The sequence below is a fragment of the Oikopleura dioica genome, chromosome PAR (assembly GCF_907165135.1).
Source record: "Oikopleura dioica chromosome PAR, OKI2018_I68_1.0, whole genome shotgun sequence".
NCBI lineage: Eukaryota > Metazoa > Chordata > Appendicularia > Copelata > Oikopleuridae > Oikopleura > Oikopleura dioica.
Genome location: NC_137293.1, coordinates 8,444,674 through 8,463,734, shown reverse-complemented (window position 1 = coordinate 8,463,734; position 19,061 = coordinate 8,444,674). Strand labels below are relative to the sequence as shown.

General features: G+C 45.2%; 3 protein-coding genes across 10 annotated transcripts; all 3 read left to right on the top strand.

Annotated features, from left to right (window-relative positions):
- The first annotated feature begins 30 nt into the window (after window positions 1-30).
- Window positions 31-19,035, top strand: LOC145704417 (titin-like). 8 transcript variants are annotated; one of them, XM_081781870.1, is made up of 12 exons: window positions 31-161; window positions 215-303; window positions 399-4,112; window positions 4,802-7,915; window positions 11,428-11,574; window positions 11,985-13,837; window positions 13,882-14,035; window positions 14,399-14,464; window positions 14,648-14,701; window positions 14,960-15,013; window positions 15,100-15,156; window positions 17,909-19,035. In XM_081781870.1, exons 2-12 carry the CDS (start codon window positions 231-233, stop codon window positions 19,033-19,035), a joined length of 10,413 nt encoding a protein of 3,470 aa, XP_081637996.1. In that variant the 5' UTR covers window positions 31-161; window positions 215-230. The 8 variants fall into 8 exon arrangements, with proteins under 8 accessions (XP_081637996.1, XP_081637988.1, XP_081637993.1 ...); XM_081781862.1 differs by having other exon boundaries at window positions 399-4,526; XM_081781867.1 differs by lacking the exon at window positions 11,428-11,574 and having other exon boundaries at window positions 399-4,526.
- On the top strand, window positions 15,356-16,842 carry LOC145705227 (myosin-binding protein C, cardiac-type-like). Its single transcript, XM_081782684.1, has 4 exons — window positions 15,356-15,413; window positions 15,551-16,098; window positions 16,143-16,332; window positions 16,571-16,842. The coding sequence occupies exons 1-4, from the start codon at window positions 15,356-15,358 to the stop codon at window positions 16,660-16,662; spliced, it is 888 nt and encodes a 295-aa protein (XP_081638810.1). The 3' UTR covers window positions 16,663-16,842.
- Window positions 16,886-17,872, top strand: LOC145705226 (immunoglobulin superfamily member 22-like). The gene is made up of 3 exons (XM_081782683.1): window positions 16,886-17,069; window positions 17,107-17,775; window positions 17,838-17,872. Exons 1-3 carry the CDS (start codon window positions 16,886-16,888, stop codon window positions 17,870-17,872), a joined length of 888 nt encoding a protein of 295 aa, XP_081638809.1.
- Window positions 19,036-19,061: the final 26 nt, after the last annotated feature.

The following is a 19,061-nucleotide window of genomic DNA, read 5'->3' as shown; positions in this document are numbered from 1 at the left end:
CAATGGGCTGACTCCTAAGGCGCGGCTGATAATCTGTCTCTCGTCGAGTAATGGTCCTCCACGGCAGCTGACTCTTCCAAAGTCAAAAATCTTGAACGCCTTGACCAGTTTGAAATTAGTCGCTCCCGACCCTACGAAACCCTCAAATAACGAATATTACGGTGAGATTTTGTACCGATTTTGTTTAACAGAGATAGATAACAGAAGATTTTAGAGGGATCGTAACGACTATGGTTGCTCCAGATTTTACGGAGCGTTTACAGAATGTTGCCACTAGGCAAGGAGAGCCCGTCGAACTTTCAGGTAAGAAAAAAAAACGTAAAAGATAAAATGTTGTTTTTGGCGATGAAAAAATTTTTTGTGAAATAAATTATCTCAAATAGTAAATCAAATTTAAGTCACGGTAAATGACAACGATGCCGTCATTGCCTGGTTCCGTGAAGGTGCCGCGATCCAGAATGGGGGCGACTTTGTAATCTCTTCGTCCGGCAACCGACACACCCTCTCAATCACTTCCCCCTACCCCGAAGACAGCGGTGTTTTCACCGTCACTGCAAGCAATGCTTCCGGCAAGGCTACTTCCACTGCAAGCCTTTTCGTTGAAGCCGCTTCCTCTGACGAAGAATACGCTGTCCACCAATCCACCCAGAAAAGTGTTCAAAAGACTACTGTAACGGAATCTTCCACCTCCGTTAAAGCCGTCAAAAAGTCCGCCTCTGCCTCTTCCAAGAAAATCGCCGGCTTCCAGCCATCTGCTCAGCAAAACATGTTCGCCAAGGTCTTTATGTCCGCCGAAACTGGTCTCAAAAAGGTCAAGAAAGTCAAGAAAACCAAGGTTGAGTCTTCCGCCGAAACCGAATACGAAACCGTTGCCGAATCTTGTACTGAAGCCGAATGTTTTACTGAAACCGAAGCCAGCTCTGTCGAACAAATTGGCTCCATGACCAAGATCTCTCCTCAAGTTCCCCGAAAACCAACCGCTCTTGATTTGATCAAAAAGCCCCAGATCGAAGTTTCTTCCCCACTTGGAAAGAAGCGAGAGATTCAGGGTTTCCGATCCGTCAAGTCTACCACCGGCAAAATTCACCAAATCTCTTCCTCCAAGAAGGTCGACATCAACATCGATCGAACTAGCAATCAGCAAATCTTGTATGGTGCCAAGTTCAATCCAGGTGGTGGAGTTGTTCGACATGTCACTGCTCCCTCTGGCCCACGAAGTCGAGAAGCTTCCGAGGAACGACGTACTAACTATGCAACTAGCAACTATGAATCCGAGTTCGAGCAGGTTGACATTGACGACGAAGAAGAAGCCGGAAACGAAGAGCTTGTTGAAGTTGATTCTCTTCCTGCTACTCCTGAGCCCGAGGATAATGCTCCAGTTGAAGACGAGCCACAAGAGCCATTCGCTCCTCGATTTGAAATGCCACCAGAGGATGTTGACGTCATTGAAGGCGATGTTGCTATTCTCCAGGCTCACATTGCTGCATGGCCCGAGCCAGAGATCAAGTGGTACCGAGAAGGCGCACTTATTGACAACTGCGAGGACTACCAAGTTTCATTCGAAGACGGTATTGCACAATTGGTTATTCGAAACTGCTATCCTGATGATGCTGGAAAATTCACTATTTCCGCTAGCAACCAGATGGGTACCTCTTCCAGCACCTGCTTGTTAGGCGTTAAGTCAACCTCGCAGTGCGAACGTGACCAATTTGAACAAGTCTACGAAGAGTCCGCCAACGAGTCTGCAAATGAATCTGGAACTGCTACTTCTGATCCAGATGATGAATCCGTTATTGTTAAGCGAACTGATGTTCTTTCCCCTGTCCACGAGGGCGCAGAGGGTCTTCAATCTCCTGCTTCCCCCGTCCGACACCATCAAAGCCCCGAACAAGTCCTCGAAGAAGCCATGGAAATCGTGACTCAAGCTGAGCAGCGACTCGCGGCCACCAGCCCCGTCGCCGCTAGCCCAGTTCCAGCTGCTTTGCCACCAGCATCTGGTGCTCCACGATTCTCTACCATCCCTGACCGATGCGTTCTCCTCCAGGAGGGCGCAACTCAGATTTTCGAGGCTGTTGCTCCCGGCGCTCACGTATTTTGGGAGCGCGATGGCAAGCCAATCATCGGTGGATACCGAGTCAAGGTTGAAGAAGACGAGAAAAAATGCAAGTCTACTCTTACTCTCAACATGGTCTTCCCCGAAGATGCCGGCGAATACGTTGCTGTCGCTGCAAACCAATTTGGAAAAAGCACTCATTCCGTTTTCTTCCTTTCTTCTGAACACTATGCTGCATTTATGCGCAAGGGTGGCGAAGTCCCCACTGGTCTTACTGACTACACTACTGCTGAGTCATCTGATGAACTTGACTCTCGTGGTCGCCGAGAGAATCTCAAGAATATCAAGAAAGGCGTTGGCATCAAGAGTGGTGGAACCCCACTTGGAACAAGATCCCCCTCGCCAAGACTTCGTTCAATGTCTGGCTCACCTAAACGAGCTGCCTCTCCAGGACAGGGTCGTCTCTCCACTCTCGACCCCGCTGACATGAGCAAAGTCTACAAGCCTGTTTTTCTCGTCAAGGCCGTCAATCAAGAAATTACTGAAGGCAAGGCGACTCGAATTAATATTCGCGTGACTGGCCGACCTCCAGCACAAATCACTTGGCTGAAGAATGGCGAGCCAGTTCAGGAAGACGACACTCACCGAATTATTATCAAGGAGAACGGTGTCGAATCTCTTATTTTCGATAGCGTTACAGAAGCTGATTCTGGTGAATACACTGTTGTTGCTGCCAATGTCGGTGGAAAAGCTGTCTCTAATGCTAAGATTACCGTCCTCCCATCTGAGGAAGCTCAGCGACCACAGATTCTTGAGAAGCCAGTTTCTACTAAAGTCAACGCTGGAGAATCTGTTCGACTAGCTGTCTTTGCTGTTGGTCGACCAACTCCCGATATTTGCTGGCTCAAGGATAATCAGCTTTTGATTCCCGAGAAGCATACCAACTACCAGTTCGAAGGTGTCGATGGCCATGGTTTACTCACTATTGATGCTGCAACCAAGGCTCATGATGGTTGGTATACTGCCACCGCTATCAATCGAGCTGGTCGAGATTTGTGCCGATGCAAGATCACCGTTTCTGCCGATGAGAAGAAGCAGGACGCTGCAACTGGACGAAAATTCCAGTCCTCTCGAAAGGGGCTCAAGAAGAAGGCCGATGCGAGCCCTGGTCGCCACACTGGCAAGCTTACTCAGGCTCCTGAGGACTTCGACGAAGCTGATCTGTTCGATAAGAGCAAGAAACAAAAACCAGTTTTCAAGAAAAAGATCTCCAACATCAAGACGAAGACTCTCGGCGAAGCTACTTTTGAGTGCCGAGTTACACCTATTGGTGATCCAACTATGAAAGTACAGTGGCTTCTTGAAGGCAAGCCACTTGAAAATGCCAATCGAATCCAGACTATGTTCGAGTTTGGCTACACCAGCCTCACTGTCACTCATTGCTACCCTCGCGATACCGGTGTGATCACCTGCCGCGTTACTAACGCGCATGGTGCTGCTGAATCTTCAGCAACTTTGATTGTCAAGGAAGATAGAGGCACTACCTTTGCTGCCGCTGAGGGACGAGCTATGCAGCTCATTGCTGAGCGCGAGAAGAACTCCCGAGCTGATTCTGAGTCTCCACCATACGCTCGATCACCAACGAAGGGCGATGATGATGCTCAGTTTGCTCCACAGATTGTTTCTATCCCAGATGATTGCAAGACTAACGAAGGACAGCCTATGCGATTCAAGGTGCGATGCACTGGAAATCCCCAGCCAAAGGTTGAGTGGTACCTCAATGGTCAGCAGATCCGAAAGTCCAAGCGATTCACCCTCTGGAACGACGGACTTCATCATTTGGAAATCAACCCTGCACGAGCTTACGATACTGGGTCACTCGTTGCTGTTGCTATCAACAAAATCGGCCAGGCTCAGGCCAGCTGTTGCGTTGATGTTGAACCTCTTGGAGACCTCCGATCGAACCTCAAGCGTGTCGATAGCTCTTCTCCAGACTCTGCTCTTCGAGCGATGCGAATTGACCGAAAGGTTGATACTGAAAAGCGAACTGCTGAGCTTGGTGAGTACAAAAAGTCAAAGCGAATGAGTTCTAGCGTGAGTGATGCGAATTTGAATAACTCGGACGTCAGTTTGCTTGAGTACTTCCAACAAGATTTGCAGCTTGCTGGAAAGAGCCAGAATAAAAACCAAAACCACGTCGAGGTTTTATCTGGCAACACTTCTTTATTGTCTGACTCGCTCGAGACTGAGTCGATGACCAGTTCGACCACGCCGATTCCGGGTAGTCATGACTTTTATGAAGTGATTCAGCCGAAGAAAAACTTAAATACTAAAACATCAAAGGCCAAAGCCGCCTTTACTGGAGCTGCAGTAACCACTAACAAATGGAAATATGAACAAGAGCTTTTCACTGCCAGACAAAAGCTAAAACCTGCCAAAATAACACGTACCGCTTCCCCTTCCTTGACTTTAGGTAATAAGAATCAGTATTTACTCATCAGGAGACTCATTAGCAACATCCTCATTTAGATCAACCTATAAACAAGACCTAATTATCACGTCAAATCAATCAAAAGTCATAGCCAAAAGTTCATGGAGTACTTCTTCCAGAAGAAACCCCACTTTCCTCATGACAAAGTGACATAATTCGTCATCCACCGGCACTCGTTATCACTAACTTAACACTAACCATGGGTGCTAATCAATATTTTGATTAATTTACACACCGTCTTAACACGTCAATTGTAGAAGAAGTGCAACTTCGAAGAACTTCCATGAATGCTTCTCCTACAAAAAGCCGACCATCGGCTGCTTATGACCCAGAACTTCGTGAAAAGTTCCACAAGGTCAAGACCGAGGAGCATCAGATGACTGCTGCTCGAGTTACCGTGCAAAAGAAGCCTGATCATTTCGACCAAAAGGATCAGGAGGAACTTCTCAAGAAAACCAAGCGAGAACTTGAGCACTGGGAGACTCCCGAAGAAACTCCGTCCCCTATGGGCCAGCCTGATCTTCCTAGCCACGCTCTTCAGGTCGAAATCCCTGATTTCTCTGATATCAAGGCTAAGGATACCGAAAACGATTTGTTCCAGCCACCAGTTATCACTGAAAAGCTCAAGGACATCAAGTTCGACTCTGACACTGACGCTACTATTCGAGTTCGATTCTTTGGCTCGCCAATGCCCGAGCTCCAGTGGTTCCATAATGGTGTGGAGTTGTCCATGGATACCCGACGATACTGGAAGTTTGTCGACAACAGCACTTGCGAATTGTATATCTTCAAGGTCAATGCTCAGGATGAAGGTCAGTACGCTGCTCGTGTCTCCAACCGAGGAGGCGAAGAACTCTCTACTTGCATCGTTACTGTCAACGAAATCAAGCGAAAGATCTTGGAAGGCCCTCGATCCCAGGAATGGTCTTCTGACATGACCGCTCGATTCGAGATTGTTGTCTCTCACAAAGATGTCGAAGGTATCTGGATGAAGGATGGAGTCGAGATCGCAGTTTCTGACAAACACTTTGTCGAGGATATCGGCGGTGGACGACGACGACTTACTATTCAGAACTTGAAGAAGGTCGACGAAGGAATTTACGAGTACGTGTATGCTGGCGACCGAGCCGCTGCTACTCTTACCGTCAACCAGGCGAAACTTGAGATCTCTGAACAGCTCCGAGATCAGTCTGTTCTCGCTGGTGAGGTTGTTACGTTCGATTGTCTTCTCACCGATGAAACTTCTGACGGAAAATGGTTCAAAGATGGCGAGGAAATTCAGGTCTCTGACAGACTTCTTGCTATTGCTGAAAATCAACGACAGATGCTCATCATTGAAGATGCCACTGAAGAAGATATCGGTGTCTACTCCTTCGTTGTTGATGGCGCTCAGACTTCTGCTTCTCTCGCTATCCAAGATGCTGTCCGAATCGTCCAGGGTCTTCAGCCTTCTGAGGCTGTTGAAGGCGAGCAGGCTGTCCTGGCTGTCGTCATCGAACCAGAGTCCTACACTAATGGTAAATGGATGAAGAATGGCGCCGAGCTTCAGTTCGACTCTCGAATGAGCTACGCTCAGCCACAAGGAGGATTTAAGGAGCTCGTTATTCGAAATGTCAACTCCAACGACGCTGGTGTTTACGCCTTTGTCGCTGGCAACCAAGTCACTGAGTGTGAATTCGGCATCGTCGAGATCAATGTCCTTGAACCACTCAGAGATCAGCAGGTTGAGTTGTCTGGAGAAGTTCTCTTCGAGACGCTTCTCTCTCATGTCAATGTTGTTGGTACTTGGTGCAAGAACGATGTTCCTATCAAGATGGAGGATGAGCGAGTTCAAGTTTTCATCGACGAAAAGGTTCAAGCTCTCTACCTCAACAATGTCGTTCCAGAAGATGCCGGTGTTTACTCCTTCTCTGCCGGTGGAAAATCGACTGCTTGTGAGCTTCTTGTTGCTGTCCCAACTCCCAATGTCGAGTTCAAGCATGGACTCCAGGATGTTCAGGTCAAGAACAAGGAAAACGTTGTCTTCCAGATTGAGCTTACTGCCGATGTTCCCGGCGCTTGGTTCAAGGATGGTCAGCCAATCGCTGATTCTGACCGAGTCAAGTCAATCACCGAAGGCGTTGTCCGATCTTTGATCATCGCCGAAGCTGGACCAGAAGACGAGGGTGTTTACACTTACGCCTGTCAGAACATTCAGTCCTCTGCTAATTTGTTTGTCGAGGTCGCTTACATCATCCCCAAGAACTTCAAGGACACCAGTGTTGCTGAAGGCGAAACCGCTGTTTTTGAATGCGAAGTTACCAAATCCGACCTCGAAACTCATTGGTTCCGAGACGGAGTTGAGATCGATGTTTCCGACGATAAATACGAGATCATTGTCCAGGGACTTTCCTACAAGCTTCTCATTCACAACTGTACTGTTCGGGATAAGTGCGAGATCGTCTTCCTTGCTGCTGATGAATCTGTTGCTGCTAATCTCCAAGTCAATGCCGCTGAAATCATGGAAGATGCTGTTGACTGCGTTCAGAATGAGGGCGAAGACGCTACTTTCTCCGTCACAACCACTTCCAACGCAACTGTCTTCTGGACTCGTGATAATGTCCGCATTAAGCCTAATGCTAAGTATCAATCCCGAATGGAGGGCAAGAAGAGTTTCTTGACCATCAAGAATGTCTGCGTTGAAGATGCTGGTTCTTACACCTGCCATGTTGGCTCAACTGAGTCGACCGCTGTTCTCTTCGTCGAAGTTGCTGAAGTCAAATTTGTATCTTCCACTAACATCGAAGTTGCCGCTTCTTTGGATAAGAACTACGCCGAGATCGAATTCCAGGTCAACAAGGAAGGTGCCGAAGGTAACTGGTTCCACAACGGAATCCAGGTCAACATCGAAGAAGCCAAATACAACTACGTTGTCGACCGAACTTACCACAAGCTTATTGTCAAGGAACTCGACATTAACGACTCTGGTGAATATTCTTTCAAAACCGGAACTCAAGTTGCTACTGCTTTCTTGAACGTCCAGGCCAAGGAAGAACCCGCCAGTTTTGTCCGAGAACTCTCTGATGCTGGAGCTGATTTGAGCGAAGATGCTGAATTTTACGTTGAAGTCGCTGGTGTTCCTACCCCAGTTGTGACCTTCTACAAGCAAGGAACCCAGATCATGCCCAGCGGAAAGCACGAGATCATTCAGGAAGGAAATGTTGTCAAGCTCATTGTCAACTGCTGCACTGAAGCTGATGTCAGCCAATATTCTGCCACTGCTAAGAACTCAACTGGTACCGTCATGTGCAAGGCCAATCTCAACATTGTCGAGAAGAAATCTTGGGAGCAGGAAGAAGAGCAAGTCCAAGAGCCAGCGCCTGAGCAGCAAAGTAAGTACCGTTTTTCGCTTCTAATTTCTATAAATATGCTTGATGTTCCCTGCAGGCGCAGGTTTTCTTGCTTTTCATCCGTTCTATCATCATTAGGCTCAGGTCACTCAATCGTAACTAGACATAGCTGGCTGCATTGCCTTTTCGACTTCATCTCTCTTCATATTTTTCGTGAATTTTGGGGACTCAGGTGTGTTCGAAACGTGCAATGCAGCCCTGTTTGACTTGTTTTGTTTTTATATTATATTTTGCTGACAGTATAATATGCTACTGTATCGCTTGCAAAGCGAATGGAAAATAAGAGAAATGAACCAGTTTTGATAACAAAACAGTGAGACAAGAGCGATGCAAGCACGTTTCAAGAAGGCGTCAACTGGAGTCCCCAAAATGGTGAGTTATCATCTTTGTCTCTTTATATGTTTGATCTGACTTGTTAATTTTTTCAAATTATTTATTAGTAATTTAGGCCTTGCCGAGATGGTTCTCTTCTCACCTCGAATAACGCCACAGAAGTCAAAGTTTCCTTTTCTGTACTCATCTGGATCCGAATCCGATTCGTCTCGACCAGCATCGGGGCGCAAGAATCGAAATCCAAATGAAGAAATGATCCAAAAACTTCTAGCCATCAAAGAACGGCTGGAAGACACATCCGACTTAGAAATCTCTGAGAGCGCAATGAGAGTCCTTCAGGAAAGAGGCAGTCGAAGAGGATCAACAAAATCTTCGACAAAATCTTCGCCACGATCGTCAGCTTCAGAAGGCGCGAAACCCGACTTACCAAAGGCCCAGCCTGCTTCGTCCAACGAAACAAAACGAAAAGCGGAGACAATTTCGACAAATTTCACGATTCCGAAATTACAACCAAAGGCGAAGCCAGTCGAACAAAAATCGGAAGGCACAAAAGTCGTCAAATTGACGAAAAAGAGATCAAGCCCTGTTCCGCCAAAGCAAGAACAAAATGCTCAAAAAGAGGTGGCCGCGAAAGGACCGACTAAAGGAATGAACGCAGTTTCAGCCGGCGGAAAGTTGTTCTTGACCGAAAAGCCAAAACACAGAAAAACTCCAGACTTTGAAAAGCCAAAAATCTCGTTGGTCAAGTTGGCAAGAGCTCCGATGTGGCCACAAACATCAATACCTCCTCGCTCAACATCATCGCCGTGAGCACAAAACGCGAAAGTCCCGAGAAAAAGATGTTTTCTTCCTCAAATAAAGTCAGCGTTGAACTATCAATTCCTTCAATAGAAAAATCTCAGCTGAGAATCGGATCGCTGAGCTCACCGAAAAAGCCCCAAAAGATCATGGAAAATGAACACTCTGAAAAGAAAAAAGATTTCATCAGAAGATCTGAAGAACGACCCTCTGTCACCAAACCAGCTTTTCTTCAGCCGCTCAGAAATTTCCAAATCGCGCCAGAGCAAAATCTAGAATTCGATATGATTATCAACGGATTCCCGAAACCGTCTCTTTCTCTCTACAAAAACTCAAATGAGCTCAAATTGAATGAGTACCGCAAGAAATGGATTGGAAACAAAGTTTCTATTACCATTTATCACGAATATTGGCGCCAAGAAGCTGTCTTTACCGTCATTGCTGAAAATGAAGCTGGATCAGCAACAAATGAATGCATCATTTACTCCGATGAGCCGTTTGAAATGATCGAAATCGTCGAAAATGAAGCTGAAATCGACTCTTCTGACATTCCAGAGCTCTCTCAGGAGCTGCGACTCGAGCAAGTTGATGTTGACATCGACGAAGACTCCCTAACATCTGAAGACTATTTACCTCGGGAGCTTTCGCCAATTTTCGAAGTCACTGAAGATGAGCTCACTCGATCCTTGCGCTCAGCAGCATCTTCGCGTCGCTCTTCAATTCGATCTGTTGAATCTATTCGATCAACTCTAACGATGCTGACTCCGACGCAGTCTTTTGTTGTTGAACGAAATCCGGAAATTCAAGATCTCACTCCTCTATCCACCATTTCCGCTCCTATCTCTGAGCGTGATGATAAAACACCAACACCAGAAAAGAACCCCGATGTGATCGACTTAGCAGAGGCAAATTATCGAAATCTCCTGAAAAATAGAGCGGCGGAAGTTTCCATCGTCAATGATCTCCAGAGCACCGACGAAAGCCGACACGATAGTCGCCGAAATTCGCTCGTGTCTCTCAGCACGATCAATGGTGATGACGACGCTATTTCCTTGGACTCCTATGCAACAATTGACCCACCAGAAGAACCCAAGTATCGATCCACTGAGGATTTGATGAGCTTCGTTTCTAAAAACTTCGTCGAAAAAACGTCTTACATCACCGACACGACCACTACTGACACTGAAACTGACACATCGACAGTTTACACTCCCGCTACTGGGACAACAGTAGCATCACCAACAAACACTGACCTCTTTCCAACGCCGACGAGTACAATGAGACCTGCGCTAGAATCACCAGTTTCAATGACTAGTGGCTTCAGTGAGAAGAGTCGTCAGGAATTCCAGTTGAGAAGGGCAAGCCGGGAGAATTTGCTCTCAAACGAGACGGAAAGTGAGCTAGAGACGAATTTATCGATTAGTCTCAACACTAGGAACGATTAGAAAATTAACTAAAAGTTGCATAATAATTTTGAAATATAAAGTAACGGAATCATCTGAAAGAGAAAAATAAATGAAAACGGTGATTTCTCGGTTTATTCGAAATATTTTCTTATCAATAAAAAGAACGAAAAGAAAAATGACCGAAGAAGAATGCCGAAAAAAGGAACGACAAAAGAGCTTCCAGCAGAAATACCGTCTCACCCAGAGATTCATCGAAGACTCCATCAAAGGCAACGCAACCAACCTTGAAATCGCAAGGCGAGAGTTGAGAAACGCTCAACTCGGCCATAACAGTGTCATTGAAAATGAAGATTTGACACGGAAGAATCTTCTCTCCGATTCCGAAGTCTTCCTCGACACAGACGACGACGGAATGGACACAATCTCCGAAATCACGATCGACTTCGGAGGACGCAACACGAGGAATGAGTTTGAAATCGGAAAAGACTCATTCGGAAAACATTTTGTTGACCTTTAGCACCTTTTATATACATTTACATCGCCAATCACATAATTAATCCTGACATGTTTAACTTTGGTTTTTTGAGTAGGTCAAAAAACAAATTTCAAAACTCGTGGAATTAGAATGAGCGAGACTGACGAATATGGATACCACGGATTTCCAGCGTGAGAACCATATTACGAACACATGTTTTTTTTTCTATTTTATAATCAAGCTTATGTTCAAAAATACTAACAAATTTTCTCATTCCACCATTCTAATGCTCTCCCTGCTTTTATACCTGCTTCTTTTTGCAATTTTCAATAAACAATCTTTTGTATAGAAAAAAAATCGCTTTAGTAATTTTTAGCAGAACGCAAAGTTGCATCTTTCAGTACCAGAAACAGGCTCTTTTGCATTTTTCCGCTTATTATAATTTCTATAATAATGTAACCTTCGCTAACCCTTACTAATAGAAACGCTTCTTGACGAGCTTGAAGATCTTTACTCGGGCGAGATCGGGGAGTCCAGCTTGCCACCTTTGAGATACTCAACAGGCTCAGCCCTGTCCCCGATTTTCTCAGAAGGATCTGGCGAGACCTCGCCGATCACACCCATCCAAGGTGAGAGTGATTTTGACTCCGTTTCGTGAAGGTATTCTTGATAACAATGGATAAAGCAAATGGTTATCCAATTATGACTTGAAATTTTAAAAATTAATTTGATTTAATTTTTATAATATTTGAAAAAATATTTATTGAAGAAGAAATTTTAATTGAAAATTATGCATACCTGACAAGTCATTATCTTCAAGCGACGGTCAAACAGACTCTATCTACAATTTTGACTCTAGTACCCTCGGTGAGCCATCTGATACCAATCATATCACGTTTTGGTAGATAGATCATGCACAGTAGCAGATTTACTACATACAGGGCACTTTAGTATGACGATATTGACTACACTAGAATCAGCACAGCTTAACTTGTCACTAACATAATGATAAACAGGTAACAATTAACACTTGTTATAGTGGATGCGCCAATTATCACTCGAAAGTTCGAGAACACATCTTGCAAAGCTGGTGAGCGTGTTGTCCTCGAAGTTGAGTACATTGGAAACAACGTTGACGTTGCCTGGTATCGAAATGGAACTGCTCTTGATGCTTCTAGCGGCCGTGCTGAAGTCGTTAATGACATCGGCTACACTGCTTTGATCATTTCTTCTGCTGATCATCTCGGATCTTCTGGAAACTATTCCGTCACTCTCCAGAACGCAGCTGGCTCTGCTTCAAATGCTGCTGACCTCACTGTCGAGGGATCTCCACCAGAGGTTGTTGAGCGACCAGAGGGCGGCAACTATAAGATCGGTTCTGAGGTCAAACTTGCCGGCAAGGTCGTCGGTCAGCCAACCCCACAGGTTCACTGGGAATTCAACTCGGAAGAAATCATCGACACCCGATTCAAGATGTACCAAGATGCTGGTTATTGCTGCTTGGAGTTCGAGTCCGCTACCGCCAAGGATAGCGGCAAATACACCATGGTTGCCGAAAACGAGCTCGGCGAGGCGCGATGGACCGTCACCATCAATGTCAGTGTTGATGATAGACCAACATCTGCTTCCTCTCAGCGTTCAGTTGATGTGATCACCCACCAGCGGCTTAGCCAGGATGGTCACGTAGTTGTCACCAATGAAGAGGTCGAGGTCGACCCGTCAACTCGCCCAGCGACTAAAAAGATATCTCCTCCAATCGCATCTCCTCCAGCTTCGGCCAAACGAGAGACTCCCCCAGAGAAGAAGAAGGCCGCGCCTAAACAACTTCCTAAGCAGGAGGAGAAACCAGAAGAAATGCCCAAGTTAAAGCCTATTAAAACTAAGCCTGTCGAGGCGGCTCCCCCAGCTGAAAAGATACAGCTGAAGCCAGCTGGTAAGGGTGTTAAAGAGCAAGAAGAGCCTCTTAAATTTCCTGAACTCAAAAAGCGCGCAAGCCCAACGAGCCCAACCTCACCAGATTTCATCAAATTTGACAAGGTCGAAGAAGAAAAGAAAGCCCGCAAGTCAACTAAGAAGCCCTTGAAGCTTAACATTCCCGGCAAAGAAAAGCGAACTTCTGTCAACGCTGCACGACTTTCCAAGCCCGTGGAACTTCTCACTCCTCTTCCAGATGCCGGCAAACCTCTGTTTGTCATTGCTCCTGAAGACGCCGAGTTCACCATCGGTGAAGCCGCTGAAGTCAAATGCCGAATCGCTGGTGATCCCAAGCCCGAAATCCAGTGGTACAAGGGCAAGTGGGGCAAGCTCAGCGCTGTTGGTCGAATTTCTATCGACTTCAACGTTGAGTCTGGAATCTCTACTTTGAACATCAAGAAAATCCAGAAGCCCGACAAGGGAACTTACCGATGTGTTGCCAAGAACGACAAGGGAGAAGCAGAAGCTAGCTTCACTCTCAATGTTGTTGAAAAGGCTCAAGTACGAGAGTCTGTCGATCGATTTGCTCTCAAGCCAAAGAAGCCCGTCGTCAAGGATGATATGAACGAGTTCGATACCGTGAAGATGCTCCGAGATGTCGATCCCAAGGAATACGAAAAGTACGCCAACCACTTCGGTGTCAAAGATTTCCGACACTTGCTCACCACTTATGAAGAAGTGGCCGCCAATGTCGAGTCGGAAGAAATCGATGAAGTCGAAAATCTTCCCACTCCCGAATCCGCCATCTCTTTGGTTCCCGAAGAAGAAATCTGGCAAAAATGCATCGAAGCCGTTGGCAAAGAGCCCGTTGACATTCTCCAGGATATTCGAGATGTCATTGCTGTTGCCCAGGGTGATGCTATCTTTGAAGCTGAGATTCGCATCAATGTTCCTAACGTCGACGTCAAGTGGTTCAAGGTTTGTGCAGTTCTACAGCAGATCCAGATTTCAATTATTTCTAGGAGGACACTCAACTTGAAGAAGGCGAGAAGTACCACATGAGCCACGATGGTGAAAGCCACTCGTTGGTTATCAAGAACGTCACCGAAGAGGACAAGGGTGAATACCGCATCGAAGCTGGCCCAGCCAAGTCTACCGCCAATCTTGAAGTAAAGGGTGAGTCACGCAAGCCGCCGCAAAAACAGGCCAAAACACCTGTAAAAGTCAGTAACAGGCAAAGCCCTGTTCCCAAAACTGAAATCAAGAAGGAAATTCAAACTGCGCCCCCTAAAACTATCGTAAAACAAGAGGGTAAGATGAGCATCATTGCATTTAAGAAATCCCCACGGATTCTTGTGCACCAGCATCATCGCTTCCATTCTAGTAGGCCTTGAAAATTTCTTTCAAAGCACACACAGAGTCACTTCCATATTTTATCATAATTATTATTATGATAGCACACAGTGTGACAAGGACCACTGAAAGCTTCGGATTCATTTCGCTTCTTTGAGTACAAATTAATTAAATTGAATTTTATAGTTCCGCCAAAACCTAAGGTTGTGGAAGTTCCCAAACCACAGTCCCCCGTCCAGATAGACGAGCCCGGTAAGCTCCACCGCTCACCAGATTCCAAATAAAATTCTTATATGGAATTAATTCCCATTTCAATCCCATTAGATGGGCCATTTAAATTTTATCGCTCATCCAGTCACATAATATAGCTCTGATATTATGTAAACTATCGCTCGCTTCGCATTTATGACAATTTCTTCACAGATTTTTTTTTAGCGAGAGAGGAGATTCCTAAACCGAAAGAAATCAAAAAAGTTGAGAGTGCACGTGGTAAGACAAAACGCCATAAAATTTTGCGCATCCGCCAAAATCACCAAGTTTGATAACATAGAAGACGTTATCAAGATTTTCTTTTGCGAATAAGCAAAATCCTATTCGTAGCACCTCCATATGATCCATGCGCTCCTCATAAGCAAAACAGGCATAAAAGAAAATTTTATGCCTAAAAAAAAGATACGCACATCTTTTTGGTCAGGCTAGTCCGACTATCGCTTTCGCTTTTAACGTTTATCAATCATCACTTTTCAGTTCCATCGCCCGAGCCTATTATTGAAATCAAGAAGGAGAAACCCGTTGAGCGTGGTAAGAATATAATCAAAAATAAAGTGATGCGATATCTTGCATTTATATCAAGAATTTACTGACAGTTACTTAATCAAATGCCTTAGTTAACAGAGTTTCCCCCGAACCAGAAGTTCTGTCGGAAACTCCCCAGAAATCAAAGGGTAAATACTGCCACAAATCGCACAAACGCTCATTCCGCAAATTTACCATTTTCCAACGCTCGACAAAAAGAACATTTTTTGTCAATCATTTTGCTCACGACTTAATGATTCTCCGAAAAGTCATTCACGAAATGTCTTTTCCTCCCAACACGACCCACTAACCAAACCACAAACAAACAAAAAAACTAATCCGTTGGCGATGACTTCAATTACTGAGAGAATTCTCGGTTCAATTGAAAATCCGCGACCAGTACATGGTGAATCATCAAGTATCTGGAATCGTTCTTTTACTGTTTATGAATTCAATCAAATGGAAAATCCTCATGATTAAATATTTTAATTAAAATTTCGAAAAAAAAACAATCCAAATTCTAAATCTAAATTCAACACACAGAGAGAGCAAAAACACCAGAACGACCGAAGACACCCGTCGAGCGGCCAAAAACGCCACCTCCGCCGCCACGCACTCCTACTCCTCCTCCACCAACTCCACCGCCAGGAGAGCCAATTTCATTCGTCAAGGAGTTGAAATCTACATCAGCGATGCTGGGAACGAAATTCAGCTTTTCATCAACGACGAATTATGCCGACCTTGAAGCGACTTGGTACTTGAATGGCGAAAAGATCCCGATCTACAAGACAATGGCAGAATATTACAGAACGGATCAAGGGCAAAAATTCCCATTTGTTGCTGTCAAATCAAAGGGAAACAAGCATTCTCTGGAATGCGACGAAGCGATTGAACGATTCGCTGGAACATACACGGTCGAGGTGTCAAACGAAGATGGTGAAAAGGCGAAATCTGAAGCGCAACTGAAAGTGCTTTATGAGCCACCAGTATTTTTGAAGAATCTGGAAGATCAACATGTTGATGAAGGAAAGAAGATCAATTTCATTTGTCGAATCGACGATCCGAATCAAGAGGTGGTCTGGTATTTCAGGGTAAGCTTATCTTCCCTTGATTCTATAAATAAAACAGTTTTTAGGATTCAAGTGATCGAGTTACGTACATCAACCCACGTGACAAAGCTTCAAGCTTCAACGTCCAAGAAGATGGAAAGGGTGGACACTCATTGTCACTCACTGCGAAGAAATTCTTGGAAGGCGAAGTCACCTGCAGAATGGATTTTGGCAAATCGACTGGTAGCCAACGAGACTTGCTCATTGCAACCAGTGGTAACTTTCCGAAATGGTTCTCATTTCGTAGAAGCAGTTTGGGATGTAAAGAAATGTGGAGGACTTTGATAATTGCGATATTTTGACTTCTTCGATGAAAAAGCATGAAAAATATCTTTCAAGTCGTCCATACATCATTTTCAGTTACTCTGTGAATGATGATCTTGCCTCCCTTCTGTGACTGTACACTCAATTATTGCAACTTTATCATTTCTGAATATAAACTACAAAACATTAGCAAAACTGACAGTCATCGCCAACGGTAAACAACACAATGCTATTTTTAATTTCCCGCTTTCTTATAAAACCACGCTTAAATCTTCAATGTGAACAACTGGTTCAGATTGTCCAAGGAAACCAATCTTGATCATTATTTTTTTATCAAGATTGAAGAAAGTACACACTCAAAGTCACAGTACTTTGTCAGTTAAAGACACGAATTGCGTCTCAATAATCAAGAATCTCGATTCATGATTATTGATTTTCCTGCATCAAATGGCACGGAAGAAATTCTCCAAGACATAGCAGATATCTCAATGTCAATCACTTAAAAATGGATATCATATCAAACATAGCTCCACCACCGAGATTCGACTCTCCACTCCGAGACCTTGTCAAGAATCGACGAGACCGAGTTGAGTTTGAATGCTCTGTTTCCGATCCTGATGCTCCTGTTGTTTGGTTCAAGGGCGACCGAGAACTTCGACCTGCTGCGGAATACGATTTCGAATCTAAAGGTAATATTTTCCATGTTCCAAATACTCATTTTTACAGGTCGCGCGAGAAAGCTTGTCATCAAAAATGCCACTTTCGACGATGCAGGACGATATTCTTGCGAAATGGGAGAAGAAAAGACCAGCGCTTCGTTGAAGGTGAACGAGCTCGAGCTCAAGGTTATCAAGTCTCTCGCCAACGTTGAATGCCCACTCGATGGCGATGCTATTTTCGACACGGTTCTCAACTCAAAAAACGCTGAACCTCTTTGGAAGAAAGATGGCGCTCCTCTCCGGGAAAGCGATGACGTTGAAATGCTGGAAGAGCAAGTTGAGGGTGGAATACGATATCGACTTATTTTGCGAAAACAGACTGTTGACGACTCTGGAGAAATTACTTTTTCTGCTCTAGGCAACCAAGCGAAGCAGAAGGCTTCGCTCAATGTAAAAGATTTGCCTCTTGGATTCACTCTAAACATGGACGATCAAATCGTAAAACCTGGAGAAACCGCACGCTTTGAAACAAACGTCACTCGCCGGGATGCAGTTGCTAGATGGACTGCTGGTGGAAAGCCGGTCCAGAATAGCGCCAAGTTCAGAGTTACCTCTCGTGGCTTTACCAGGAAATTGACAATCGAAGACTGTGACGGTGTTAAAGATAACTACGAAGTTGTCTGCACAGTTGAGGAGGCAGGCGAGACTGCCTCGACCAAGGCCAATCTGAAAACCAGTATGTTCACATTGCAGATTTTTTTTATTGCGTCTGCGCTATTTTCGAATGTATACATCAAGAATTATACATTTCACGGTTTCAAATTTTTTCATGAATTATATTTTCTAGTTTTATATCATTTTTATTTTAGCTGCTCCTGGATTCGCAAAGGGAATCGAAGCCGAGACCCATGCCGAAGAGAACGACAAATGCGTCTTCATCGATTGCGAGGTTGGAGTTCCAACTACCGAGGTCAGTTGGTACTACCGAGGCCCAGCCTTCGCCAATGAGCTCTCTGATGCGGAGTTCCCAATCAACCAGACTGCCGAGCTCTGCTGCGATGTCAACTTCCCCGAGCTCGTCGTTGTTTGGGACAAGGACGGCCAGGAGATTCAGGATGGTGGCAAGTACAAAATGGGTACTGATGGCTACCGACGAACTTTGGCTATTGCTGATGCTGACGAGAGTGACAGTGGTGTTTACACTGCTACTCTCAAGGACGGTACAAAATCATCCGCCAATGTCAAGGTTGTTGCTGCTCCAGCAATGACTTACACTCCTCCGCCAGTTTACCGAGGTACTGTTGAAGGATACGAGCTTGATAACAGCTGGAAGAAACTCTCCGACACCGACCGACTTAGCGTCAAGGCTAACGGTACTAACAGAAAGATCGAAATTAGAGACGTCAAGGCTTCTGATGCCGGTGAATATTGCTGCGCCACTCCTGATGCCAAGACTTTTGGACGAATCTGTGTCGAAGCATTCAAGTTTGTTCGCGCTCTTGAAGACACCGAAGTTGGCGAGAAAGAATCTGCTGAGTTCTTCGTTGAGCTTTCTAAGCCATCTCGAAAGGTCACCTGGACTTTGAACGGTAACAAGATCACTTCTGGAGGCGATAGCGTCCTAAGAAACGAAGGCAAGATTCTCACCTGCATCATGGACAATGTTTCCATGGATATGGCCGGAACTATCGCTGTTGAAGTTGAACACATTCGATGTGAAGCTCAGCTCGCTGTTACCAAGGACATCAAGTTTACTTCCAAGCTTGAAGACAAGTTTGCCACTGAGAAAGAAGATGTTGTCTATGAGATCAGTGTTTCCTCCGTTGATGCTGAAGTCACCTGGAGCGCCGATGGCGAGCCAATTGCTCAAGTCGATGGTAAATACACTATCCAGAAGGACGGTCGAAAGCGACGACTTACCGTTCACAATCTTACCAAAAATGATGCCAAAAGTACGCTGCTCACCTCAACGACCTCTCTGCTGGCTCTGCTTTGACTGTTGAGGATGCACCTGTTTCTTTC